Genomic DNA, 27,752 nt, shown 5'->3' with positions numbered 1-27,752 from the left:
GGAGTTTGAGGCCAGCCTGATCTGCAAAGCAAGGTCCAGGACAGCCAAGGCTGCCACAAAATGACCTCAGAAACAAAAACAACAAAACCACCAAAGGCAACTGGAACTAGAAAAGCAGCTGCCTTTAATGGCCACCAGCCAGTGCTGCATCATCTTGAAGTCTCTCAAATATGCTTCTTGTGACTCCAGAGGCTCTGTCTCTGTCCTAGCCTTATTCCTGCTTTTCAGTGATGATCAGGTCTGTCTCACCTCACGAAGAACAGTGGTTCTATACTGGTGCCCCACTCCACTCCAGTCAGTGTGGATGGCACCACTTGGCCTCATGGATGGCTCGGAATTTAAGGAGGCACAGGTCTCAACATGCCATTTCCACTCAGGTGCTAACGCTAGTCAAAAATGCTGGGGTTTAAGTAACCAAGTCACCAAATCTACCGAGGCCTACACCTCCACTGCTATGTAAGACTCAAGGACCGGAGATGCGGGAAAAAAAAGAGTCAAGAACAATTAAAAACACAGGGGTACCCAAAAACTGCAGCATTAACTTCAACTTTAAAGACTGGATTTATTGGAGAAAAAAAAACCCTCAACCCAAAGGATGGGATTTTACATCTCAAGACATCTCCCAAATAATAATGTCTACAGATTACAAATCATTTTCATAGAAGATATTTTTGTACAAATTTTACATGTATTCAGGAGCGGGACATAAGTCAACCCCTGCTTTTATTTTAACAGGAGTGGAGAGTGGGACAGAACAGCTTTCTTCTGGATGCAACTACCTGGAAGGGAAATAGACACGAAGAGGTCAAACTACCTTTTCATTGTCCACAACCAACTGTTTAAAGAACCCATTCGGCGGTGGGTCTCTCACTCAAGCCCACTTCCTAGCTACTAGCCAATCAAGTGAGCTGCTATGCCCACTGCTGCAGCACACTGAACCAAAGCTCCCGCACAGCAGGCCTAGGGCTTGCATATCAGGACCAAGTTCTCATTTGTCTGCAGGCATCCTGACATCCTACAACAGGGAAGCTTGGCCTCTTTGGAGCTGATCCTTACATCAAGGCGCAGATCAAAGCAGACGTCAAGCTATTGTGTTGCAAGAGAAGCAAGAACCTATTCAATACTTCTCTGCATATCCTTTATTCTTGAGGGAAGTCAGGAAACCAACCCCCATAAACAGAAAGCCACAGTCTAGGTCACATTAGAAACCCAAGCACCAGTATGGGGTTCCAGTGAAGGAAATGTATAGAAACCTCACAGCCCAGTAAGGCTGAAGACCTTTAACTCAACTCTCCTCCTGTCACCAAGTCCATCAACTGAAACACTCTGACGGCAGCAGGAGCAGGCAGACGGGCAGGGACCGGAATCAGATAAAATAAATGCCTGTAGGAACAGGTGTGCCACTTACACACAGACTGCTTTTGGAAGGCTAAGTGTCATCAAGAACACGAGATGACCAGAGTGATAAGGTTTTAATAATGTAGATATATTTGAACCTCTAGAAAGGACAGATCTTAGAAGACTGGAATTTCCCATAACCGCTAAGTGCTTCCTCATCCAGGAAATGATCCATTCTACTCATGCGTCTATTGGAGGTCACACCATTTCCCGCACTACCTGGTATAAAATAACTGATCACTCCCCCAACCAAAGCTTTTCAAACCACGATTGAGCTTCCCATTTATTTTGGTCCCCAAGCAATACTACTTGTTAGTGGCCTGTAGACTCATTCCCAACTACCCCCTTGGGGGGTAAACAAACAAGCAAACAAACAACAATTCCCTCTAGGCTGGCCCCAGTTAAGTCAGAATTAAAGTAGAAGGGCTGGCAGCCTCCTGGAGACTAAAATAACTTGAGAGACTAAATCTACCTTTCCAAGGATGGGAAATTTATTCAGATGATGTTTGGGGAATTCATAGGTGCCACCACAGGGTACGAATTAAAAGGTAGAAATCTCACTCTTCCTTGTGCCTTTCTCTACTGTCTAACTGATGCCACTGTGTCTGTCACTACAGTCCTGCTGAATGGAGCCCCAGGCACTAGCCACACAGGTAGCTGCTTGGTATCCTCAGAACACATTACAACTTCCCCATTCAAAAGCAGGAGCCACATCTCTCGGGCTACGGTGGTGATTCTCCAGTTACTTCAGTACTGTAAAAGGCTGCAGCAGCATGCAAAACAATTTCATTTCATTAAAAAAAGTTAAGAAAGGTCTCCAGGAGATGGTGAGTTTTATTTTTTCTTGTCTGGATAGAGGTTTGATTTGCCCTTGAGTGTTCCGGGGTGGAGACTAGAAGAAAGCACAGCGTGTGGAGGTCTACTCAGTGTGGTCGTCCCCCTCAGTCTCATCGTCACCATCCACAGAGAGAGCAGCATACTTGCTTGCAGAGCTGAACTTCTGTAACAGACAAGAGGGACAAGGTAACGGGAGCCTGAGATTCTCCTGCCAAATGTTGGAAGCAGAATGTCAATGCTCTGTCACGGCTGAGCCCCTCTAGGGGAGGAGCATGTCCCACTGCCAGGGTCCCAAGGGAACTCCCCAGCCACACACGTACCAAGAGGATGAGAACTCAGAAATGTTGACTCATCAACAGAAAACTTTTTTTCACTAATTTGAAAAAACACCACTGCCTCATTTCCAACTCCTCCGGTCTCAAGAAAAAAGGAGCCTGGTGCAGACCTGAGCTGAGAAGTGGATGCAAGCACACGACACTTACAGAGGCTGGGCTCTCCTCAGGTTTCTTTGGCTCAGGTGCAGATCTCGAGTCTTTATCGTTTTTGCCTTCTTTCCTGCAGAGACATGAGCACAGACCAACAGTGTCACTGGGACAAGTGCAGAAATTTTAGATACCCCAACTGTAACCGTAATTTTAGTTTGTTCAGTGGTAGACACGGTAACACTTGGGAAAGCCAAGAATTTCTTCAAAGCCCCCTCCATCTAACATCAAAAGACTCCAAATGAGAAGAGAAAATATACACACCTGTCCAACTCCTTCCAGTGCTCTCTGCTCCCTCCGTCTCCAGGACCGCGACTGGAGCTCCCAGTTTGGCCTCTTAAGATACTCACCCCATCTACTTTGTTTTCATCTATTTAAGCAGAAATACAAACCCAAGTTCAAATGATATAAAGTGACCTATCTTCCTGTCCTAGCTTTCCTCTAAGGCAAAGAAAACATGTACTAAAGGAAATTAACCCCACTCCAAACCAGGCTGTCAAGACCTTTCCTCCCAAGTCCCTGCACACAAACCAAACAAGACCTATTAAAAAGTCCCGGTGTAGTGAATGCCAACTAGAAAAGCAAGAACCAGAAGCCACGTGGTGATGGCCTTTAATCCTAGGAGTGAGCTCAAGGACAGGCTCCAAAGCTACAGAGAAACTGAAAAACTACTGCAGCATTTACTTAAAAAAACAAAACAAAACAAAAAACAAACAACACTTGGCGGTGGTGGCGCACGCCTTTAATCCCAGCACTTGGGAGGCAGAGGCAGGCGGATCTCTGTGAGTTTGAGACCAGCCTGGTCTACAGAGCTAGTTCCAGGACAGGCTCCAAAACCACAGAGAAACCCTGTCTCGAAAAAGAAAAAAAAAAAAAAGAAAAGAAAAACAAGGTGCTTAACTCTGGAAATTTTTAAAGTATTGCCTGTATGTACGCGCACCACCAGTATCTGCTGCTTGTGGACATCAAATGCCCCAGAAGAAATAGGAGATGCAAATGGTTGAGTCACTATACGGGTGCTGGAAACTGAACTTGTAACTCCTGGATGTGTTTGTATTCAGGCTTTAACCAGATCAAAACCTACTTCCTTGATGTGAGCTTACCTTTCCTTGATGGTCCGTCCTCAGAGGAATGAGCTGGAGCTACTTTCCCTCCACCACTAGAAGGAAACAAGAAAGCAACCATCAGTTTTTAAGTGAAGACAACACAAGCCCATGTTTTCTGAACGTAGTGGGTTGCCTTTCCAGAAATACACAAGAGCCTACATGATTAACACTGTAATATTAGTATAGGAAAGACAATGAAAACAGTCATTTCCACACTCAAGTGCCATATGCTTTGGAATTTACATCCCAGCAACGTTAGCAGTAGTCTTTGCAAAAACTGAGAAAATTTAAGAGAATTTTAAGTCACCTAAGAGACAAGATCCTCCAAGGTTGCATTAACAGCATGTCTCAGGGCAAAGCCCAACATATTGATCTATTTCTGAGGAATAAATACTCCCATTATAGCTGATTTCAACCCATCGAAATGATACCAACTGGCTAACAAAAATTCAAGAAAACAGACACTGTCATGAGACACCTGAGTATGAATTATACAGTAGGCAACCTCATCTGCAATACTACAAAGGCCAGCCCCCCTCAGGGCACCTCCAGCTAAGCAGCTGCGGTTGCAGGCCTACTCACCTTGTAGGGGACTGCTGCTCTGTGTCTGAGCTCTGAGATCGAGCAGGAGGGTTAGAGCTTCGCTTCACCCACGCATTCTCCTTTGGTGGAGGGGCTGGCATTACCTTTAGAGGCTGATCAGGTTTAGGAGGTTTGGAGGTTGGAGAGTGACAGTCTTCTTCTTTATTGAGGGTTTCATTTTCTAGAGACTTCTCACTCTCTCTCCTTCGTGTATCTGGGGGGGGGGGGGGAAGAGACTCACTGCCTATACACTGTGTAGCATTCACAGACTGCAACAGCATGGAAACGGTCACCCAGTGATTCCTCTCCATCAGCAGAAACTGATTTGGCTAATAGTTTTAATTACACAAAAACCAGGTTTCCAAGTCATCTGGAGGAAAATGCTTTAAGGATACAGAAAAGGGAAAAATCTATCTGTGTAAAAGAGATAGATAATTGCCTTTACACAGGGTAAAAACTAGATACACTTGTATTTGCATAAAAAATTTTCTGGAACCGTGGAGGCAAATTTGCCAGGTGCTTCCTACATTTGAAGTACAAATGCTACCAAAGTGGCTACACAAACCAACACCACACTTAACCTAGCCACAAGGATCACTACATTATGTTACTGGGCTACTCCAAACATGAAACATTTCCAGAAAACTGTTACAACACTTGGCTCAATGTACAAATCACTTTGGCCTTGAGCTCTTTTAAAATACTCAAGTACTTGGGCACAGGAGAGCTCAGGCAAGAGCGGGTCACAGTACGTGAAGGGTGCTGTCATGAACACTAGCTGCACGTGAGTGAACAGTCTGAGGAAGAATCAATGTTTCACCCTCCAGGACACTGCTGTGAGGTTGTCTATAGTATTCAATAATGTCACCCCTAAGAAGAGCTTATGAAGGCCAGTGCTACCATGGCTCTGAATAACACTCATGGTAGAGAATCAGACTTCTGTAGGTTTTCCTCTGGCTTCAAGGTATGACATGAATCTCTACCCCCCAACATAATAAACTTTAAAAACAAGACAAATAAAAGGCAAGTATTCTACTTAGTGACAGAGAACAGATCATTTAAGTCTACTTGGTGCCTGTTCCCTCAGGCTTTTTGAGGTGAGACATGAAAACCCATCAGCCCTTGCTGACCACCATAAGGGTTCAAGGCCGTCTGGTCTACCCAACAAGTTTCAGGATACCCAAGGCTACAAAGAGACCTTATCTGAAGACCTAACCTACAAACACTGCAAAGTCCCTCCATACTCTGGTTATGGAAACAGCAATACTGATACCCACCCTGGCCTGACTTACTTCTACCAGATGTGGCTGAGGCCCCAGTCTGCGATGACTCACTTCCTGTCCTTGACCGTTCCCTTTCCTGAGTTTCTTCACTTCGCCAACTTGGGTGTCTGCACACAAGAGATTAAAAAACAGAAAAATGGTGTTCAGTTCACTTAAGGCCACATGAACCTAACACAAACTGTTAATAAAAATTAACAGCTATAAGCTGGGTGGTATTGGCGCACACCTTTAATCTCAGCACTGGGGATACAGAGGCAGGCAGATCTCTGAGTTTGAGGCCAGCCTGGTCTACAAAGAAAGTTCTAGGATAGTAGAGGTACACAGAGCTACTACAGAGACCTTGTCTCAAACAAAGAAACAAATCACACACACACACAAAAGAAACATTTTTGAACAATTCCTATTATGCCTGAAACAAACAGGTAACACAAAAAGCACACAAAAAGAAAGGCAAATAACAAATAAATGTAGTTGGCTGAGGATCATGCTGGCAACTGCCAACACCTGAGCAGCAGGGGCAGGAGCATATGACCTGTCTGGACTCAAGAGTGATCTCTGGAATTGCCTGTGAGACTGTTCCAAAAACCAAGTGTAGCCGGGTAGTGGTGGTGCACATCTTTAATCCCAGCACTTGGAAGGGAGAGGCAGGTGGATCTCGGGTGAGTTCCAGGACAGTCAGGGCTGTTACAGGGAAAAACCCTGTCGCGAGAAACCAACCAACCACCCACCCAAAAAGAAACCAAAAGCAAACAACAAAAACATCAAAATAAACAACCTAACCCAACCAAACCTGAAACAAAACAAACCCAATGGCTTTGTGTTGCTGTTTTTTGTAGACAAGGAAGCTCATGGCAATTCACTTGCCCTAGCTTGAGTCTTGAGTGCTAAAATTATAGGCATGAGTTACCATGATCTTCCATTTTCTGGATTCTCTTATTACACTCTAGTGGGGTTTTGACACTGACACCCTTCCTAAAAGAAATTTGTCTTTTTGTTTTTTGAAAACAAACAAACAAACAAACAACAAAACACATAGACCAGGTTGGTCTTGAGAGAATCAACTTGCCTGTCTTTCAAAGGAGCACACCACCACTTAGCTGGTAATCTTTGTAAAGAATTATGAAGGGCTGATGAGAGGACTTGATGGGTCAGGGTCTGAGGGTCTGATTTTGTATCCCAGGATCCCAATAAGTGCCCCCTGATCTCTGTATTTGCACCCCCACAAATATAATAATAATAATAAAGAACTGAATAACTATTTGGATAAATCTGTTTTTATAAAAAACAGGCATGATTTACTTCTGCACCAAAGTGCCACCAATTTCTGTTTATGGCAAGTGTAGCACAGGTCTTTCTGAAAACTTCAAGGTATAGGAAGTCTTTAGTGTGATACCGTACTCTCATAGTCTGCAGACTGCTTTACTGCCCAATAAACTCTTCTCAGTGACACCAGCAATTCCTCCCATTCCTCAAATGCTCCCACTCACCACCAGGGAGGAAACTCCAAATCGGAGATAGCCTTACCTCTCCCGCGGCCGGCGGTCTAGTTTTGGCTCATCCAGCTGCCGCTGCAGCTTCTCCTGCTCCTTCTGCAGCCGCTCTTCTACTTCTCTTTCTCGAGCAGCTGTGTCAACAGGTTTTGCCCCTCCAAATATAGAAGCTGCTCGGCTGGACTGGGAGGTGCTAGCAGAGGAATCATCTTCCTTAGGAGTACTCCGAGGCTTTAGATTCAGTTTGGGTCTTTGGGGGGGACCTAAGTTAAATGAAACTCTAAGTAACAGTTTCCAAATAATCAGAAGGTGAATGCTCAAAGTCAGACACCAGACAACACTGCCCTAATGATCTTTTCAAGGATCTTGTCTGGAAGATGAACATCTTCAACAGGTTAAAAACCTACTTGTACAACAAGTATGACAGGGAAGACTTCAGAGGGAGTGGTTATGTTCACGCACATGCGTGTGTGAGTGAGAACATCAATGTGAAGGCCAGAGAGCTCCAGGATCTACCTGTACCACCCCATTATGGATGCAGGTGAACATACACTGTTCACCATTTCGAAATGGTGTGTGCTGGGGATCTAACTCAGGCATTTTACAGATAAGCTATTTCTTTTTTTTTTTGGTTTTTCGAGACAGGGTTTCTCTGTAGCTTTGGAGCCTGTCCTGGAACTCCCTTTGTAGACCAGGCTGGCCTCGAACTCACAGAGATCCGCCTGCCTCTGCCTCCCGAGTGCTGGGATTAAAGGCGTGCGCCACCACCGCCCGGCTCAGATAAGCTATTTCTAAGCCAAGGAGACTATTTAGTTCTTACAATTTTGTATGAAATTCTAAATAGTCCAACTTCTTAATCTTTCCATGTTATCAAACACCTTTCAGGATAAACCTAAAACTGGTTACAGCCTCAGTCCATAAAACTAAGAAAGGTGTAGTGGCTAGAGGGAGCCTGTAAGTGCACCCCCCCCCCCAACAAACATTACATGCCCACCTTCTCACAACAAAGTCTACATTTGGTCTTTATCATTACATTGTACCTTATTACATGTGTAGAAACAGTGTATACTTAGCTTTTGTGTGTGCATTTGTTCATGTTCCTTTTCTGTGCGCACAGAAGCCAGGGTCGATCTTAGGACACTCATTTCTTAAGTATTGTTCACTTTCTTTTCTGAGCATAGTCTCTGACTGACCCAGAGCTCGCTGATTAAGGTAGAATGACCATCCAATGAGCTCTAGGAATTTGCCTTGCTTTTCTTTCTAAAATGTAATCTATGTGTTTTGCCTGCATGTATGTGTACACATTTGTGCCTGGTACCTTCGGAGGCCACAAAAATGCAACAGATTCCCAAGAACTAGAGTTTTGGTAGTTGTGGGTGCGGAGAACTGTACCTAGGCCCTCTACAAAAACACTGCTCAGCCAGCTCTTCTAGCCCTTGCCCTGCTTTCTATGTGGTGTTGGGATAGAATTCAGTTCCTCTTGCTTTTTTTTAAATTTTTAAAAAAGATTTATTTATTTATTTATTATGTATACAACATTCTGACTCCATGTGTGCCCGCACGCCAGAGGAGGGCGCCAGATCTCAGTACAGATGGTTGTGAGCCACCATGTGGTTGCTGGGAATTGAACTCAGGACCTCTGGAAGAGCAGCCAGTGCTCTTAACCTGAGCCATCTCTCCAGCCCCTCCTCTTGCTTTTATAGCAACACTGTCCCAAACTTGTCAAGGAGTATTTAATTATCTTTACATTCAAGATAAAACAGGCCCAGGCCGGGCGGTGGTGGCGCACGCCTTTAATCCCAGCACTTGGGAGGCAGAGGCAGGCGGATCTCTGTGAGTTTGAGACCAGCCTGGTCTACAAGAGCTAGTTCCAGGACAGGCTCCAAAACCACAGAGAAACCCTGTCTCGAAAAACCAAAAAAAAAAAAAAAAAAAAAAGATAAAACAGGCCCAGAAAATATACAGCCAATATTTGGCAGAATAGACATGGAACAAATGTCTCCACTGCTCCTCTCATAGCACCTCCTTTTAAAATTTCTATATAGTGACAAACTCAATCAGCTCAGTGAACACATATATGTTTAGATATCATGCAAAAAGCGACAAGGATAATCCACTGTCTCTGCATAAAAGAAGCCAAATTGGTAGGACAATCATATTTAAAAAGCTGCATAATAAGTTTTACAAAAATAAGTTCTTAGTAAAGATATGGCAGGTTGCTGAGGAAGCTCAGTAGTTAAAGATGCTTACTGCTAAGCTTGACAACCTGAGTTTGATTTCCTGGAAACTCATGGTAGAGACTGGACTCCCACAAATTGTCTTCAACCTCCATGCATGCAAGCACACACAAGTGAGTGAGTGAGTGTGTGTGTATGATATAAATATAGAAAGCCAAGAGCCAGCCACTGCTGGCCTGAAATGCACAGTGCTGGGATTGAATGTGTGTGACACCAGTAGTATCAATTTTTAAGATACCATACTGACTTTGTTCAGTAACAGTTAAGGGATCATGAAGACTGAGCATGCATGTATCCAAGAGGACAGATGTGGAACTAACAAGGCAACGAAGAGACCAAGTTAAAGAAAATATCAGGAGTCAAAGACCCGAGTCTACACTTTATTCACTTACAAATTAGATTTACTTCTCTTTCTCAAATGTGGCTTCAAGACCAAAACATTCAGAACCATTACAAGATGTTAAAAGGTTATAGAACAAACAATTTACCTTCAGGCCAGATAAAATAGCCATCAGATGGCATCACCACACTTAAGAACATATTCATTAATAACATTTGTTAGAGCTGAATGTGACAGTGCTTTGTTTCAGCAATCAAGGGCATAATTTTTAGAATAAGCATACAAAAATCTCACCAGTGATAAAAATCAGTGATATTTGTTTCCAACATTATCATACCAATTACTGACTGGGACTTTAATTTTCTTCACTTGAAAGATAGAATGTTTTTTTCTACATTTTCTATAAAGATTTTTGCTTTTTTAAAGATGGATTTCTCTGTGTAGCTCTGGCTGGCCTTGAACTCAAGGAGATCTACCTGCCTCCGCCTCCCCAGTGCTGGGAATCAAAGCTGTGCGCCACCACCACCCAGCTGTTTTTTTAAAATTTTAACCGAAGAATCTATGTGAGGACAATGAAGATTCTGTCCATCTTCACTTTCACTGTCTACTATGCTCTGCTACGCCCTTTACAACAGACAAACTGTGTTTCAAAGCTCTGAGGAAGACAAACATATTTTATAGCTGCAATTTCCCAGCTCTCTGCTTCACGCTGAAAGGCTAAGAAAGTGAGTACCTCTGTCATCACGCCTATAATCGTCCCGAGAGTAATCATCCCTGGAGCTCCAGGACCGGTCGTCCCTTCTGTCGTATCGGTCTTCATAACGATCTCCACCTCCTCTGTAGTCATCATCCCTACGGTACCCACTGCCAAATGCTCTTCTGCCGCTGCCTATCCTGGAGTCATAGCCTATAAACAGATCTCAAATTGTGGTTACACAGAAGGAAAAAAACAAAACAAAACACCAAAAAAAATTGTTGAAAAGAAGTGTTTTCGCTGAGTATGTTACTGTGACTACCTCGGTCATAGTCTCTGCTGCCTCGGTCGTCATAGCGATCCCGGCCCCCATAGCGATCCATATCTCGACGTGGGCCGTCCCGATACCCGTCCCGGTACCCATCCCGATACCGGTCTGAATCGTAACGATCTCGATACTCTAGAAAGAAAAGAACATAGGTAACACCACTCCCCCGGTTTATGGAATGCAGAACCCACTTGATCAACTTGGTTTAACTAGTTCTATTCACTATGACTCACTTTTTTTAGAGTTCAATCACACCTCCAAATCAGAACCACTTGTACTGAATTAAAAATTCCTTAGTAGTTAACTATTACTAAAACAAAACCAAAAAACACCCTTTGGGTGCTAAGAAGGGAGCTCATGGAAGAATGTTTGCCCCAGGAAAACCGCTTGAGAGGTATAAGCAGGACTGAGTCCCAAGTTATCTTCCTGTCAAAAATAACCTCCACAAACAAAACAAAAACCACATCCACAAAATGACAGCTCTAGGTAATGTTGTTTCCCTGATGAAATTTTGCTAAGTTAAAATGTTTTTTTCTTGGATGGGTGGGGTGATTTAGATGACCTGAGGGAAAACCAAACAAAGCCAGCAAACAAACCAAATGTGCTCTGGTGGCTGGAGAGATGGCCCTGCTGTCCAAGTGCTCACTGCTCTTCCAGAGAACCCAAGTTTGATGCCACGACTTACACCAGGCGGGCGACAACTGCTTCCTAGCCCCAGCTCGAGCGCCCAGTACTCTACTGACGCTGCAAACACCGGGCTCAGTGCAAACCCCACTGAAAAGCGTGCATAGCTCCCTCAATAAAAAAAAAATCTTTTTTAAACAGTTTTTTTTTCTGTGTAGAGTGTAGACCAGACTATCCTTGAACTCAGAGATCCACCTGCCACCATATCTGACAAAAATCTTTTTAAAAAGATTTATTTATTTATGTATTGAGTGCTCTATTTGCATGCATACCTTTATACCAGAAGAGGGCATCAGATTCCACTATAGATGGTTGTGAGCCACCATGTGGTTGCTAGGAATTGAACTCAGGACCTCTGGAAGAGCAGCCAGTGAGTGCTCTTAACAGTTGAGCCATTTCTCCAGTCCCCAATAAAATCTTAAACTGTCATAGTCTCAGCACACAGGAGGCCATGTAGTCCCAGGTCAGTTTAAAAAACAAAACTGAACACAATACAGGGCTACTTTCAAATGTTTTTTCCCTGAGTTCTAAATTTTATTCTTGTTATTATAGTCATGTCATGATATACTATGACAAAGTCTATCATTTTCTTTTTCGAGACAGGGTTTCTCTGTAGCTTTGGTGCCCGTCCCGGAACTAGCTCTTGTAGACCAGGCTGGCCTCGAACTCCTACCCATAAAGCAGTTCCCCCGCTGGACTTAGGTAGCAAATATGGGGTCCCATTTCATCTGCCCTCTCATACCACACTCCCAAATCTCCTTTCCACTGTCAATGTCTGGTGAAGACAAGAGACTTTGTACAGTGCCTTCAGCACTAACTACAGTCACCATAAAGTTCTCTGAAAGTCATCCTTAGAAATTAACCAGGAGGGCTGGAGAGGGCTCAGTGGTTAAGAGCACTGCCTGCTCTTCCAAAGGTCCAATTCCCAGCACCAGCATGAGATCTGGTGCCCTCTTCTGGTTGCAGGAATACACGCAGACAGAACACTGTATACAAAAACTAATGATTACAGTTACTAAGCAATCCTTGCTGTTTTTCAGAGAAACTTGCTGATGAAACTTAAATAAGCATCTAGCTTGTTTTGTAGATTTCATGTTTGTGAGCATGTAAGTCAGTGGTCAACCTTGGGCTTGTGCCTCAGACACAGCTCGTCTTGGTTTTGGAGACAGGGTCCCTCACTAACCTGTAACACCCATCAAGAGGCTGGAAAGCAGCTTCTGCCTATTGTCACCCTGACTTCAACAGGGACACTAAGCATTCAACTTGGGCTCTGCTCTCCTCTGTGTGTGGTGATTTCTTTGGCACTGAACACATCATGTCACCACTCTTGCCCCAGTTATGCTTCTTTACAAACAGCCATGTCCAAATCTTAAATCTCTGCAAAGGTTTATTTAATAGGAGCTTAACATTCATTTCCCGAATTTGTCAACACCATATTATCAAAAAACAAACAAAATAAAAAACCCTTACGAATAACCAGAAACAAAAGAAACTCTGTCTCTAAGTCATACCCCAACTTCTTTTTTTTTAAAATATTTATTTATTTATTTATTTATTTATTTATTTATTTATTATGTATACAATATTCTGTCTGTGTGTATGCCTGCAGGCCAGAAAAGGGCACCAGACCCCATTACAGATGGTTGTGAGCCACCATGTGGTTGCTGGGAATTGAACTCAAGACCTTTGGAAGAGCAGGCAATGCTCTTAACCTCTGAGCCATCTCTCCAGCCCCCCATACCCCAACTTCTATCATGTTCTATTAGCAACAGAACCAAGAACACAGAAGGAAGGAAGGACTCTGCAAACTGAACTTACTGTCGCCAAAGCTATCGTCGCCCCTTCTAGGTGGGTAGTCATCAAAGCTGTCTGCGGCAGGACGGGCCCTCCAGTCTGTGTCTGTTTTGTCAGAATCCCGATTTCTGTCTCGACCAAAAGAACGATCATCCCGGTCTGCAGAAAAAAACAAGTTAGCTAACTTCTCACATAGCCTCACACTACATCTCGCTGACTTCTATTCTCTATTGCGCTGGCCCAAATCTTGCAGTTGCCCTAAGTAACTGATTGATTCTTTCTTCAAATGTTTTCATTAATGTAATATTTATCTATTTCACAGTATAGCTTAAGCTGTTATATAGCAAATCTAATTATTTAAGGTCCAATTAGGCTAGTCAGTGCTTTGAGATCTTTTTAAAATATATAATTTATATTTTTTTATGTTCATTGGTATTTTGCCTGCGTGTATGTCTGTGTAAGGGGGTCAGAAGCCCCGGAACTGGACTTACAGGCAGGTGTGAGCTGCCATGGGGGTGCTGGAAATCAAACCCGGGTCATCTGGAAGAACAACCAGAGCTCTTAACCCCTGAGCCATCTCTCCACTCTCAGAGCTTTGAAATCTAAACCTAGTAACAGTTTGAGTTGGGAATTCTTTGAAGTAGGGATACATAAATTAGATTATCAGTAATAATAGTTTCTTCATCGTGGCAAATCTCCTTTAACACTGCCTAAAGTCCCCATGGAGAAAAACTGGGTGAGAACCGTTACTATAGGACTCACTACTTCCCTGGGCGACTTGGTAAACCCGGAATATTCTACCAGTTTCCTCACCTTTATCCTGTGCTTGATCAGCAACATCCACTCGAATTCTCCGGTTACCTAGAGACTGAGAGCACAGGACCCTGTTAACTGATCTTGTTGACTTAAAAAAACCTTAAAATTGAAATAAATTCCAAAGAACAGAGTTGGCTTTAAATGACTACAAAGCCCATCTCTCTGCTCCTCAAGCCTGACCCATATAATAGAGTTCACTCTAGCAGTTTGTTGGGCACTGAAAGCAGCTCTCAATCAGCTAACTGCTTACAATTACAGCCTGCAGGAGGCAGAGGCAGGAGCCACTCTAGGTCCCAGCCTATAGTGTATAGAAAGAGACACCCAATTTTTTTCTTGGGGAGGGGAGAGAAGGGGAGTTGTGAGAGAAAGACATCTAAAATGCAACCAACTGGAAGGCGGTGGTGATACCCACTTTTAATCCCAGCACTTGGGAGGCAGAGGCAGATTTGAGTTTGAGGCCAGCCTGGTCTACACAGTCAGTTCGAGGACAGACAAGAGTGGCCAGAGTGGTTACAGAAAGACCTTGTCTCAGAAAAAAAAAAAAAACAAAACAAAAACCAAAAAACCAAAACAAAACAAAAAACACCCCACCAAACAAAAAGATACAACCAATCTAGCATGATTAGTACCGAAGGAATTTCAGCCAAACAGGACCACACAGCAGCCGAACAGCTAAGACTGCTGTCTACAACCTCATTTTTTTTTCACTCAATATTATTTTCCCATTCCCTGACTTCCCTTTCTAAATCACCCTTTAAATACTGGTCAAAGGTGAGATTAACAGGTATGATGCAGTGTGTCTGGCTGTCCTGAGTAACTTTTACCACTGTCTGATATAGATCATGGCGTCCAATCACTATCCAGGGAAAGTATTTCTAAGAGCTGTTTATTTACAACCCTACCAAATGGTAGGTTAGACTATGGAATGTGGCACAGGAAATGAGTTCTCAAGTAATTAGGGATTTCTGGGGTTAAACACCCCAAAACCTGAAAAACAAAAACCCCACTGAGTGTTGGTGGCGCAGGCCTTTAATCCTAGCTAGCACTTGAGAGGCAGAGGCAGGCGGATCTTTTGAGTTGGGAGGCCAACCAGGTCTACAGAGCGAGTTCCGGACAGCTACAACAGTTACACAGAAAGGCCCTGCCTTGAAAAACAAAAACTCCTATTAAACTGACTTTTCTATCTGTGTTTATTAAGGCATTTTGGCTTGACAAAATAAAACTCTAGAGCTGAGACAAAGTAATGCATAGGTTTATCAGAAACCTTGTACACAGCTGGGTGGCGGCGGCACATGCCTTTAATCCCAGCACTCGGGAGGCAGAGGCAGGAGGATCTCTCTGAGTTTGAGGCCAGACTGGTCTACAAAAGCCAGTTCCCTGCACGACAGGTCCCAAAGCTACAGAGAAACTCTGTCTCAAAACAAAAGAACCTGGTACACGACGCTTTCTTCCCTAAAATTCCACCAAAGTGCTCCCCGAATTAACGGAAATTACTGTTGTTCAATTAACACGAAGTCACTTGGTTTGGTTCATAAGCAAAGCACACACCCTGCACCCCGTCCTTACTGTTTCTTTACCTCTTCATTGAGACTCAGAGCACTGAGCAGAGAATCCAGGTCCTCAAATTCTGCATAGCCAAAACCTTTTAACCTGTCTGGATTGCTGGGTTCACGTGGTAAACGTACCGCGCTGATCTGAGAGGATAAAGGAATAAGTAAGAGGGGAAAACAACAACCAACCATAGTGATCAGTACATCTGTAACTAATTTCTTTGAAGGACAAACAAGAAGAACCTGAAAGTCGCGGGGAAAACTGGTATAAAAGGATAGAAGACAAACTACTCTATAGCCTATTATATCTTTCAAATCACATTAACTTAATCCTTAAAACAATGCATTCTTTACATCTTGGACTCTGCTGCCCTCCACTGTTAGTTTACATTAGCTTACTATCCTGGCCACCTCAGAGTCTAACATTGTTAAGACACTCACATTTAGTCCTCTAAAGAACTCCTTAATGGAGTCTTCTGTCACATCATAGGGCAGGTTTCCTAGGAAAGCAGTGTAGGGTGGTGATTTGGGAAGACGGCTCCGGTCGATATTGGGTTCCCGAGCAGCCCGTGGAGCAGTGGGAAGGATGGAACGGTCAATTGGAGGTGCCCTATACACATCGTCATCGTTACTGTGCCAAGTTGTTGACACTAGGATAGAAGAACAGACAAAAGGAATTAAGAAGCTGGGCATGGTAGAGCACTTGGGAGGCTGAACAGTAGGACTGATGAGAGTTCAAGGCCAGCCTGGGTTCCTGAAGGAGACTGTCTCCAACAACCCTGACCCAGGCAGGCAGAGGGGCAGAGACTAGCTCCGACCAGCCTGGCATTCCAATCGGCTATAAGGAGATCTTGTCTCAACAAACACCACCCATACAAGATTAAAACAAAAATTAAGAGGAATACTCCCTTACAGCTAGTGTCAGAGAACCTAAAATTCATGCTAACACCAGCCCAAGCCATTAATGCAAGAGACAAAAATGGGTATGCTTCAGCAACATAAAAAGTCAAAGAAAATGCTTCTAAGGTGTTACATCAGAGTGAACAGAGTGGGGCTGGAGAGATGGCTCAGCAGTTAAGAGCACTTGTTCTTGCATGACTCAGGTTTAATTCCCAACACCCATATATAGTGGCCTACAACCACCAGTTCTGGGGGATCCAACAGGCACACAAAGTAACGACCACTTATGTCTTTTTTTTTAGGTTTTTCGATAGCTTTGGAGCCTGTCCTAGAGCTACCTCTTGTAGAACAGGCTAGTCTCAAATTCAGAGACCCGCCCGCCTCTGCCTCCCGAGTGCTGGGATTAAAGGCGTGCGCCACCACCGCCCGGCTCCTATATTTATTTTAAAAATGGGTCACACAAAGTAATCAGTTTGTAATAGTTTTAAGAGAAAAGGAAGGAAGTTAAACTGGAAGTTAAACTGATGATGTCCTATTATAAAAAAGTCCTGAGGTGGTGGTGCATACCTATAATTCTAGTACAGGGAGGGGGGGCTGGAGAAATGGCTCACTGGTTAAGAGCACTGACTGCTCTTCCAGGGGACCCGGGTTCAATTCCCAGTACCCACATGGCAGCTCATTAACTATTTGTAACTCCAGGATCCAACACCCTCACACAGACAAAACACCATTAAAATAAAAAACAAAACCCTTTCAGTACTTGGGGGGAAGACAGTCGTAAAGATGTGAGCAGATCTCTGAAAGCTTGAGGTCAGTCTTGTCTATATAACAAGTTCCAGGTCAGACAGGGCTACATAGAGACCTTGTCTAAACATACATAACAACAGAAACACACATACCCCAACAAAACAAAGCCAGGTATGGCAGTGCAAGTCTTTAATCCCAACACTCCAGAGGCAGATGGATCTCTATGGATTTCAGGTCAGCCAAGAACTCCACTCCCCACACCAATCAATCAAAACACCACAAACACCAAACTAGCTTCAGGTTCCTTTTAGATTTAAGATTTTCTCCTCTTAAATTATGCTGCGATATAATCTGTTAAAATTGTGTACTCAGGAGCTACTGGCACCAAGCTGAGGTGGAAAAAGACTGAGGGGAAGAAATACAGAACAGCCTTGTACATTAGTCAGAGCAGGCAGTAACAGACAAGACCTGGGATTAAAGCTGTGCACCACCACACCTAGCTACCTTTTTTTTTTTTTTTTTTGCTACAGGTTTTCTCTGTGTAGCCCTGGCTGTCCTTTCTGTCTCCTAAGTGCTGGGATTAAAGATATACACTACAACCACCCGGGCAGCTACAGAGTTTTAATGTAGCAGTCAGTAGCTGTTCTGGAAGTTCACTTCAGTTTGAGAGCCAGAGTAAATGTGACACCCCAAAACAAACCATTTCAGGCTCTACAAAGAAAGAACCTTTCCAATCATAAGTGAGGCAAATTATGAAATGTGATTGTGAAACAGTGAAAATTTAAGCATGATGGTTCTAAGGACAACTGACAAAGGCACATTACCATCTCCTTCCAGGTCGTCTGTTTCATCAGCCCAGCTGACTGGTTTGGGGACATAGGTGCTTCCTCCACCAGTACCCCCATCCTCAGCTAGAAAGTCTGTTAGGGAGATGGTCTTCCCCTTCTTATTCTTCTTTTTTGCTGAAAAGAAAGACAGATTATATTCAATGACACTCAAGTATTTAGATCCCCCCGCTCCCAAGACAGAATTTTTCTGTGTAGCTTTGGCTGTCCTGGAACTTGCTCCAACTTGGCCTCTGTCTCCCAAAGTGTACCACCACAAGTATTTAGACTTTTATCCTGAACTATTAAAGACATTCTAAAGAAATCAACAAAGACGGTCAGATGACTGAATTATGTATGGTATTCACATCAAAGAATATTATGCAGATATTAATGTAGACCAAGTATAACATAACAGAGATGGTTTGAAAGAAATGAACCCCAAAGGGAGTAGCACTATTAGGAAGTATGTCACTGTGGAGGGCAGGCTTTTCTCAAGCTTCACTCAAGTGTGATTGGCAGTCACGCCACCAAGAGGTAGCAGCCTCAGTTCTAGCACATCTGCCTGCACACCGCCATGCTGCCTGTCATGATCCTAACAGGCTGAGCCTCTGAAACTTTTCAGTAAGCAAGTCACCCTCAATTAAATGCTTTCTTTACAAGAGCTTGCCAAGGTTATGCTATCTCTCCACAGCTATAATAAACCATAACTAAAACAGTAATAATTAAGGAAGTTAAGTGTAATAGCTATGTGGGAGGCTGAAGGAGGACAGTGTGCAAGACAGCAAAGGTGAAGGGAAAGGTAAATGTAGCATGAAGTCCTGGCTTCAGTCCTTAGCACTATATAAACCGGATGTGGCAGGATACACTTGAAATGCTAGACTCAGCTGGTAGAGGCAGGAAGATCAGAAGTAAAAAGCTATCTTCAGATACACGGTAAGTCTGAAGCTAGCCTGGAATATATGAGACTCTGTCCCACAAAACCAATATAACAAAGAGAGAGAAAATGCTTATGTATATACATATATTTAGGTACAGAAAGAGAAAGAGTAAGTTTAGAAAATAATACCCCCCAGGAAATAAGGTTGTTTTCTACTGTATTATCCACTTGCCCAGGGCCTAACATACTTACTACTGAGCCCCATTTGAAATTTTTAGCTGGGCAGTGGTGGCAGAACCAACAAAAGGATCTGAGTTTGAGGCCAACCTGGTTGACAGAGAAACTTTGTTCAAAAAAAAAAAACCACCCACCCCACAAAAAATTGGGGGAATTCTTAGTAATTTTAATTTAGAAACTACTTAGACAAACAAACTTGCTATGCAAACCATGATAGCCATGAGTTCAGAGATCCACCACCTGCTCCTGCCTCACCATGCCTACAATAAAGTACTTTCTAAAAAAACAAAACAGACTGGAGAGATGGTTCAGTCACTCAAAAGTATTTGCTGCCCTTCCAGAAGACTTCAATTTAGTTCCTAGCACCCATAGTTACCATAACCACCCATAACGCCAGGGAGTCTAGCACCTTCTACATTCCTCAGAAACACACAAACATGCAAACAAAATAGTTATATAGACAAAACAAATCTAAACATTGAACAAACATGCTAGTACATTCTCGGCTCCTTAAATACATAAATAAAAGACAAAGCTCCCACCCCATATATAACATACTACATGTGGCACTTTACGTGTATTGTTTACCTGCTAAATAACTATGAAGGAAGACACATAAAATCTATCTAGAGAGAAGGGCAGTAAATCTCAGGTGTTTTCCTAGCACACACAGGGCTCTTCCCACACCACCAAATACAGGGTCCCATCTTCCACGGCAGGTTAGTATAGCCATGGTAAATATCCTGCTTCCTCAGTGGTATTTGAAAGCATTTGATTAGTTAAGAGACTTACAATACCCCAACTCTCTGTACCCTTAAGAACCAAAGAAGCAGCTGGGCACTTGGGAGGCAGAGGCAGGCGGATCTCCATGAGTTCGAAGCCAGCCTGGTCTACAAGAGCAAGTTCCAGAACAGGCTCCAAAGCCACACAGAGACCCTGTCCTGGAAATCGAAAAACAAAAACTTAAACCGTGATACAACAGTTAACTCAGAAAAGGACCAAGAAACTAGCAAAGTCACCACCATGCCATTAAGGTGGGGAATCACCAAGCCAAACCAAACCAACAACAAAACACCACATGGCTGGGTTGGCACTGGCACTGGCCTGTAATCTTAGCATGGAGGCTGTCGCAGGATGATTACAAGTTTGAGGCCAGCCTTGGTAAAAAGTGACTGTTCCCCCTCTCCAAAAGTTAAGCAGCTCTGCTGTATCAACGCTGTTGAGACAGGCTCTCACTATGCAGCCTCTAGAGCTCCCTATATAGAGCTCTGCCTATCCGTCTCCCAAGTGCGGGAACAAAGGGATGCGCCACCATGCTTAGCAGCTTCGTGGTTTTTAGCAACCATGAATTCTTCCTCCACCTTCCAATTTTCAACTCAAGAGGAATAATTTAACTTGATACACCAATAATTAATAGAAAGCTGCTTTCTCAATTCAACAGTCAAAAAATAAAGGTGCCCTGCTTGCTATGAAAGCCAGACAACATTATGGACATAATTAACAACAACCTCAAGTATTATGGGTTGAATGCTCAAACCAAATGAACATGCCACAAAACACAGAGAAATGGCTATAAATCAGCAGTTTAAAGCACTCTAATGTGACCCTAAAACTGACAGTTTATCAGCCAGACCACATGATTCTTTCAGTTCCTTCTGTTCCTCTGAATTAGTATTGACTGTACCAAAACTCAAATTCTAAGGCCAGAGTGTCAAGCTCTGGCCACTGAATTAAGCTACAGTTGGGAACTTTTCTGTTTGAAAAGTGTTAAGCAGAAGGTTCTAAAGCACTCACACTGCTCCCTCCAATTCACATGAAGACACCTTTAAGTTTGCCACCCCATTCAATGAGACAAGAAGATTCATGCAGTCCTAGTTGGTCACTAACTGCACCAGGTAGCCAAGGATGAACCTAAACCTCTAGTTTTCTTGCCCCAACCTCCTCTTCCCTTAGTGTTGTGATCAAAGGCGTGCAACACAACACCAGGCTGATGATATAGTGCTGGGGACCGAACACAGGGGCTTTGTGCATGCTAGGCCAGAGCTAACAAACAATAAGATCATCTGAATGTGATACAAGAACTTTAATTTACTTCATGTATTACAGACATTTATTTTGTCCGACTGTATGTGCTCCATAAGCATGCCCGATGCTTGCTGAAGCTAGTAGAGAGTCTCGGGTACCCTGCAAGGTATTAAGTACTCTTAACCCCACCATCTCTCTAGCTGCATTATTTTAATCCTGGTTTTATACTTTTAATTAAAAAAAGAAAATACCTGGAGTTAGAATGATTCTTGACAGAGAGCCTAATTTGGCTACTAATATTATTAGCTATCTGTTCATTATTCTATTTCAGTGACTCAGAGAAAACAGTGGTGGTCAAGCCAAGGCTATCAAGTTCAAAAGAATAGTAAGAATTAAGGTATCTCCCTCCTTTCCCACTATTTTGTATACATTATCTTATACCAAAATACAGCATAATTTGGAATTAATCTACCCTCTGAAATGATCTGGCTTAAATCAACTTTTTATAGATTAAAAAGTTAAAGAGTATTAATAAAACATATTAAATTAGTTGTTTCTAAAATATTTTTGAATCATTTACTTCTTCCTTTATGATCCTTACTGCCCCCCATCTGGTTGAGAAAAATCACTGTTAGATGTGGCAAGTCTTCAAACGACAGGCTAAAATTTTCTTAAAACATCTCTTACTTAAGTGAGGCTGCGACAATAACTCAATCATACATAAAGCAGCAGTTTTAAAAAAAGTGGCCCCTGAAAGGCAAATAAATTGGGATAACAATGTATGTCCCACTCCATTTCATTCCACTGACAAGTTATCAAAATCCTTCCGTGCCCTTTGCTCCTCTAAAATTGAGGGCCCTGCATGTTTAATATTTCAACTTGTGAGGGGCTGGAGAGATGGATGGGTCAGTGGTTAAAATTGTGGACTGCTCTCGCAGGGGACCCAAGTTTAGTCCCTAGCACCCAGATCAGGCAGCTCACAACGGCATGTAACTCCAGCTACAGTGGAAAGTCTGATGCCTGGCTACCTTTACTCACGTGCATTAGACACATACACACAATTAAACATAAAAAGGTTTTAAGGCTGGGTATGGTCACACATCTTTACTTCCAGCACTCAGATCTCAGTTTGAGGCCGGCTTGGTCTATGTAGCTCCAGGACAGACAGAACTACAGAGATAGACTGTTTCAAAAAACAAAGGCAGATGCATTTCTGTGAGTTTGAGGCCAATCTAGTCTATAGAGTGAGCTCCAGATCAGTCAAGGTTACAGAGAAGCCCTGTCTTGAAATCAACTAAAGCCTTTGACACGATGACTTAACTGGTCCAATTCTTTCATCTCCCTTCTATTCCTTTTTTCCCAATCCCGAAATCTTGCATGAATTAGTTAACAAATCAATCAACTCACAAAGCGAACTTGTTTCAATTACTAAAACTAAGCCCAATCCAACCAGATTATACAAGTGAAGCTCTTTTTACCTACCTGTTAAGTTAAACTTAAATCACCTCCCAAATTAGTTTTAAAGCATATAAGACTATATTAGAGACCATATATTGGGGGAGGGGGCTAGTGGTTCACGCTAACCTGGAATTTTAAGATTCTCCTGGTTTTCCAGGTATAAGATAGGTGCACACCACACCCTGCTGCATCTTGCTTTACTATGCAGTACTGTGAATTGAATCTAGGGCTTCGCCTGTACTAGGTAAGTAAGCACTCTACTGCTGAGTTATAGTGCCTGCTGTGGTCCAGTAAGATTGTTACAAAAAGATACAACAGAAGAATAAACTTAAGGAGCTAAATAAATAGCTCAGAGGCTAAGAGTCCTTGGCTGCCCTTCTGGAGAACCCTGGTTTTATTCCCAGCACCCAGAAAGGAGCTAACACCCTCTAACTCAGTTCCAAGGCAATTGATGCCTCCTGGCCTCTCTAGGAACTGCAGGTACATGGCAGATCAACACAGAAAAACACCCATACACACAAAATAAATCTTGACTTTATCCCAGCACTGGGGAGGCAGAGGCAATCAGATCTCAAGGCCAGCTTGGAGAGTTCCTGGACTGCCAAAGTTTTACACAGAGAATTCCTGTCTTAAAACAAACAAACACCAAATCAACCTAAAATAAACAAAAACCACTCAATCTTGAAATGGGGAGGGGGGGATCAGCTTAATTCTTAAATCAGGATCTTTCTCAACTTTTCCTCTCCCCTGAGCACCCTCCTTACCCTTCTGAAGCAGTATCTCACTGCTGCCTCTGACTCCTGAGCACTGAGATAATAGGCATTTGCTATTGAGTAGTTCGAACTTTCTATTGGTTTTCTGGACTGTGCTAGGAAGTCGAGCTTATGGCTTCATGTATGTCAGAAAAGCACGCACCACTGAGCTCCACCTGTAGTTTGAGAAACACTGCTCAAGGACATTTTCACCTCAATAAATACAAGGCACAGGAGAGGAGCAAGCAGGGAAGGCTGCTGAAGGCCTGCCTGGGCCACAGAGAGACTCCACCTGGCTGTGTGTGTGTAAAAAGTAAATCAAAACTTAGGAGGCTCAGGCAGTATTATCAACAGAAGGAGTCTCATAGCTGAGCCCCCCTAACCTCCCAAGTGTAAGCAACTAGCTTATTTGTATATGGCAACCTTACTTCTGCACCTTTTGTCCCTGGGGTGGGGTAGGAGAGACAGAGGCTCACTACGTAGTCCTTGGCTGGCCTGAAACTCATGAAAATCTGCCTGCCAAGTGCTAGATTTAAAAGCAAGCCTTAAAACACAGAAACAGTTCCTGTGATCTACATCTCACGATTATACACACACATACACAATTTTTCTTTTTTTTTTTTTATTTTGTTTTTTGTTTTACGAGACAGGGTTTCTCTGTGGTTTTGGAGCCTGTCCTGGAACTAGCTCTGTAGACCAGGCTGGTCTCGAACTCACAGAGATCCACCTGCCTCTGCCTCCCAAGTGCTGGGATTAAAGGCGTGCGCCACCACCGTCCGGCCATACACAATTTTTCAACTGAAACACTTTTCCTTCAATTGACAATACTTTGTAGAATTTGACTCCATACAGTTTTTAGTCTTGTTCATCTAAGTCTAAGTATCCTTGTACAGAATGGGATATAAAAAAAGGTAATTTGTATACATGAAACTACAGCCTTTGAAAAAGCAACCATTAACATGATCCTCTCACTACAAACCCAAAGAAACACCGTACACACACTAGCTACAACTTTAGTGTAACCAATTATCAAATCATAATATCAAAACATTCTGATTCCTATTGCCAAATGGTCTGCAAATAAACTGTGCGTTTATAAATGAAAAAACTTAAGACTAGGTAAAGAGGTAGATCACTTTATTAACTCAAATAGCCACAACAAAAACTTAAAAAAAAAAAAAAAAAAAAGGCCGTTTTCTCTGAGGCAGGATCTTATTGCATTCATTCTAGCCTGGAACTCATAGCAGTTTCAACTTCCTAAGTGCTGGAATGACAGAGGTAAGCCACCATATTGCGCTAAAACCTTGTAGTATTTTTTCTTTTTTGGTTTTTCGAGACAGGATTTTTCTGTGGCTTTGGAGCCTGTCCTGGAACTAGCTCTGTAGACCAGGCTGGTCTCGAACTCAGAGATCCGCCTGCCTCTGCCTCCCTTGTAGTATTCTTTAAAGACATATCTACCTTGAATCCTCATTTGTCAGTTCAGACACTAAGATGCTGAAGGGGTCACATGGGAACTGGTATTGCCTCAGAAAATTTTGGTCTTACTAAATAGTGATTAAGTTGTATCTGGTATTTTCACAGAGAACCCAGACCCATTTCCAACTCTGGGTACACTAGCTACTCAAAGCCGGTGTAACTGGAGAAATGTGGTCAACGCCAAAGGCCAAGCAAGAGGTAAACTAGTGCTGAGACAACAAATCGAGCTATGTTGCCTGAGCTGAATCTAAAGAGGGAGCCTTCTGGGAGGGTAACAAATGTGGGCGAAGAAGGGGCGGAGACATTACTAAGCGAACTTTTAAAAAGAGTTTGAGTTGCACAAGAGTAAAACCAAAGACAGAGCTCACTGTAAACGTCTCTTTCTCTATTTTTTGACTGTTGTTTGATAGCACACAAGTCAGAGGACAACTTGGAGGATCTGCTCTCACCACCACATGTGGATTCTGGGAACTAAACTAAACTCAGTTCAGCTATGATGCCGTCCACCACACCACTAAGGACTTCATAAAAGGGAAAACCACCCAGTCTCTCATTTAGTTAAGACACTAAAGTGATAAGGGAGCAAATCTAGGCCACTGAGACTTTTCACCAACTTAAACAGTTTTCCAAGTTTTAGATGTTTCTCAACATCAACTCGCACTTGGCGTGACTATTTACTACTTCCCATCTTAATGAGCCCAAGAACCTGGAGTCTCCAGGATTTGGCCCTGCTGTTACCTGGAGCGCTTTTTCTTCAGCTGTGAGAAACCACCAATTCTCTCTTTACATCTCACAGGCTTCTTCTGTTAAGTGCTATACTAACAAAAGCTGTTATGTTCAGGGTTGGGGCTGTAGCCTAAATGTGTGGTGGTGCACGCCTTTAACCCCAGCATTCAGGCAGAGGCAGGCAGCTGTGAGTTTAAGCTCACCCTGCTGTCGAAGCCAGGACAACCAGGACTATACAGTGAAACCTTATCTCCAAAAAAACAAAACTTAACAAGGGGGGGGCGCCAGGGGAAGTGCTTGCTTACCACGTCCAAAAGTTTAATGTTCTACAATATAAGTGGGGGAAATAAAATTCTTATGCCCAAATGCATCTAAATTTGGCGACCTCTTCCCAAAGACAATCATAACCCTAGTTCCCTTGTAAAAATAGAAAAGACGTGTTTTCTAATAAAGAAACTGAGTGTTTCCGGGTATGGGGTCGAACAGGTTTAATTCCAGCATTTGGAAGGCAGAGGCAGGAGGATCTGAGTTGGAGGCTAGCCTAGTCTATGTGAGTGGATAAGGATACAAAGAGAAACCTCAGTTCAGGGGGAAAAAAAAAAAAGGTATAGAGTTTTGAGTGTTGCCTTTAATCCCAACACCCCGGAGGCAGTGGATCTCTGTGAGTTCAGACCAGCTTGGTTTACATAGTTTCAGGACAGTCAAAGCTAAATTTATGACCCCGTCTCAAAATAAATAGAAGCAACAATCCAAAAAATATTTTTTTTACAGACTAGAGGATCACGTTAGAGAAAATAAGCTATTCCCCAAACTCAAAACTAAAGCTAGGTGTTTAAAGCCACACTGTCATTCCTACAGGGCCATCGCAAACACAAAACACCCTACCAAAAAAAACCAAAACACTTGCAATGCAGTGATATACACACCCCATTCTAAAAAAGAAAACCACAGAACCTCTAGCTATTATTTTAATAGCACCTTCTGGAAGTTTCCCAATTATTCAGGTAAATGACAAAAGTTGAATCTTGACACTGAAACTACCAAAAAAGTCAACCAAAATGCAAGTTGTGTAACGCAACGACCTGACCTTGTTCCCCACGCGTCTGGCATATAGTCGGCATTCAGTAAAAACTGTTGAGCTATAGCTGGGAAGAAAATCGTATAGGAGCTGGGTGTCCATCCTACAGCTCCTCCCTAACACGTGGGCGCACACTAGGTTCCCTACCCTCAAGCACAGCAGCACCATCTGCAAGATTAATGTGCGTTCTCTTGCAGTACAGAGGCCGGGTCACACTCCAAACCCGACTAAAGCACAAAGTACAAGGTCATAAACGAGCAAACCTAGGTGCAAAGCTTCCCATCTGGACTCGAGCGCACGCTTCCGAGGCGCGCCTTCTTCACCTCGCCTGGGCTCCCATGCCGCGCACGCGCAGCGCGGCCTCCCTCCGCCCCTCCACTGACTCGCGCTGGCGTTCTAACTGCTCCCCCCCCCCCGACCCCACTAGGGTCCGCAACGGCCTCGCGCCTTGGAGACCCGGTCTCATGTGCTTCGGTCCGCGCGCCAACCGCCTCCTTCCTTCCTCCGCGCCTTGGCGCGGGCGCAGCGCTCCACGTCTGAGGGCCTCGCGCCGGCCACCCATCTCTCTGCGCTTCCTCCTCCGATGGAAGCCAAAGCCCACCATTACTGCCTACTCTAACCTCGCGCAACGGGGCGAAATGGGTGTGAGGGGGAAGGGAAAGCCTTCCCCTCCCCCTAAACATCCCGAGGCAGTAACCTACGGCGGCTATGCCGCCAGCCTGCTACAGCGCTCGGGCCCGAAAGGAGCCGGTGCCTCCTGCCCCCCAACTCCAGCAAGGAGTGGATCAAGCCCGGAGGCGGTTTTGGAGCCTGGTCCTTGGCCACGCTCGGCCGCTCACTCACCTGAGGCCGCCATGTTGGGAGAGGGAGAGAGAACGCAAAGGACCCGGATGAGGCAATCACGTGATTATAGCGGGCGCGACGGGCTTGGAGACGCGAAACCAGGAGGGGGCGGGGAACTGAGGACGGAGGCAGAAGGCGGGGCGCCGCCGCGCTAGGTTCGTAAAGCAGCGCGAGGAGGTGGCGCG

General features: G+C 43.7%; 1 protein-coding gene across 2 annotated transcripts; it reads right to left on the bottom strand.

Annotated features, from left to right (window-relative positions):
- Positions 1–537: 537 nt before the first annotated feature.
- Eif4b (eukaryotic translation initiation factor 4B) lies at positions 538–27,752 on the bottom strand. 2 transcript variants are annotated; one of them, XM_057791830.1, is made up of 15 exons: positions 27,568–27,752; positions 18,093–18,230; positions 16,063–16,271; positions 15,649–15,765; positions 14,069–14,123; positions 13,280–13,414; positions 10,772–10,909; positions 10,489–10,662; positions 7,213–7,441; positions 5,698–5,795; positions 4,406–4,619; positions 3,821–3,876; positions 2,982–3,087; positions 2,718–2,790; positions 538–2,398 (listed from the first exon to the last, which is right to left on the bottom strand). In XM_057791830.1, the coding sequence occupies exons 1-15, from the start codon at positions 27,578–27,580 to the stop codon at positions 2,318–2,320; spliced, it is 1,836 nt and encodes a 611-aa protein (XP_057647813.1). In that variant the 5' UTR covers positions 27,581–27,752; the 3' UTR covers positions 538–2,317. The 2 variants fall into 2 exon arrangements, with proteins under 2 accessions (XP_057647813.1, XP_057647812.1); XM_057791829.1 differs by having other exon boundaries at positions 5,683–5,795; positions 27,568–27,751.

This window comes from Chionomys nivalis, chromosome 17 (genome assembly GCF_950005125.1).
Source record: "Chionomys nivalis chromosome 17, mChiNiv1.1, whole genome shotgun sequence".
Classification (NCBI taxonomy): domain Eukaryota; kingdom Metazoa; phylum Chordata; class Mammalia; order Rodentia; family Cricetidae; genus Chionomys; species Chionomys nivalis.
Note: the sequence above shows the minus strand (reverse complement) of the source record. Positions and strands in the feature narration are given on the sequence as shown.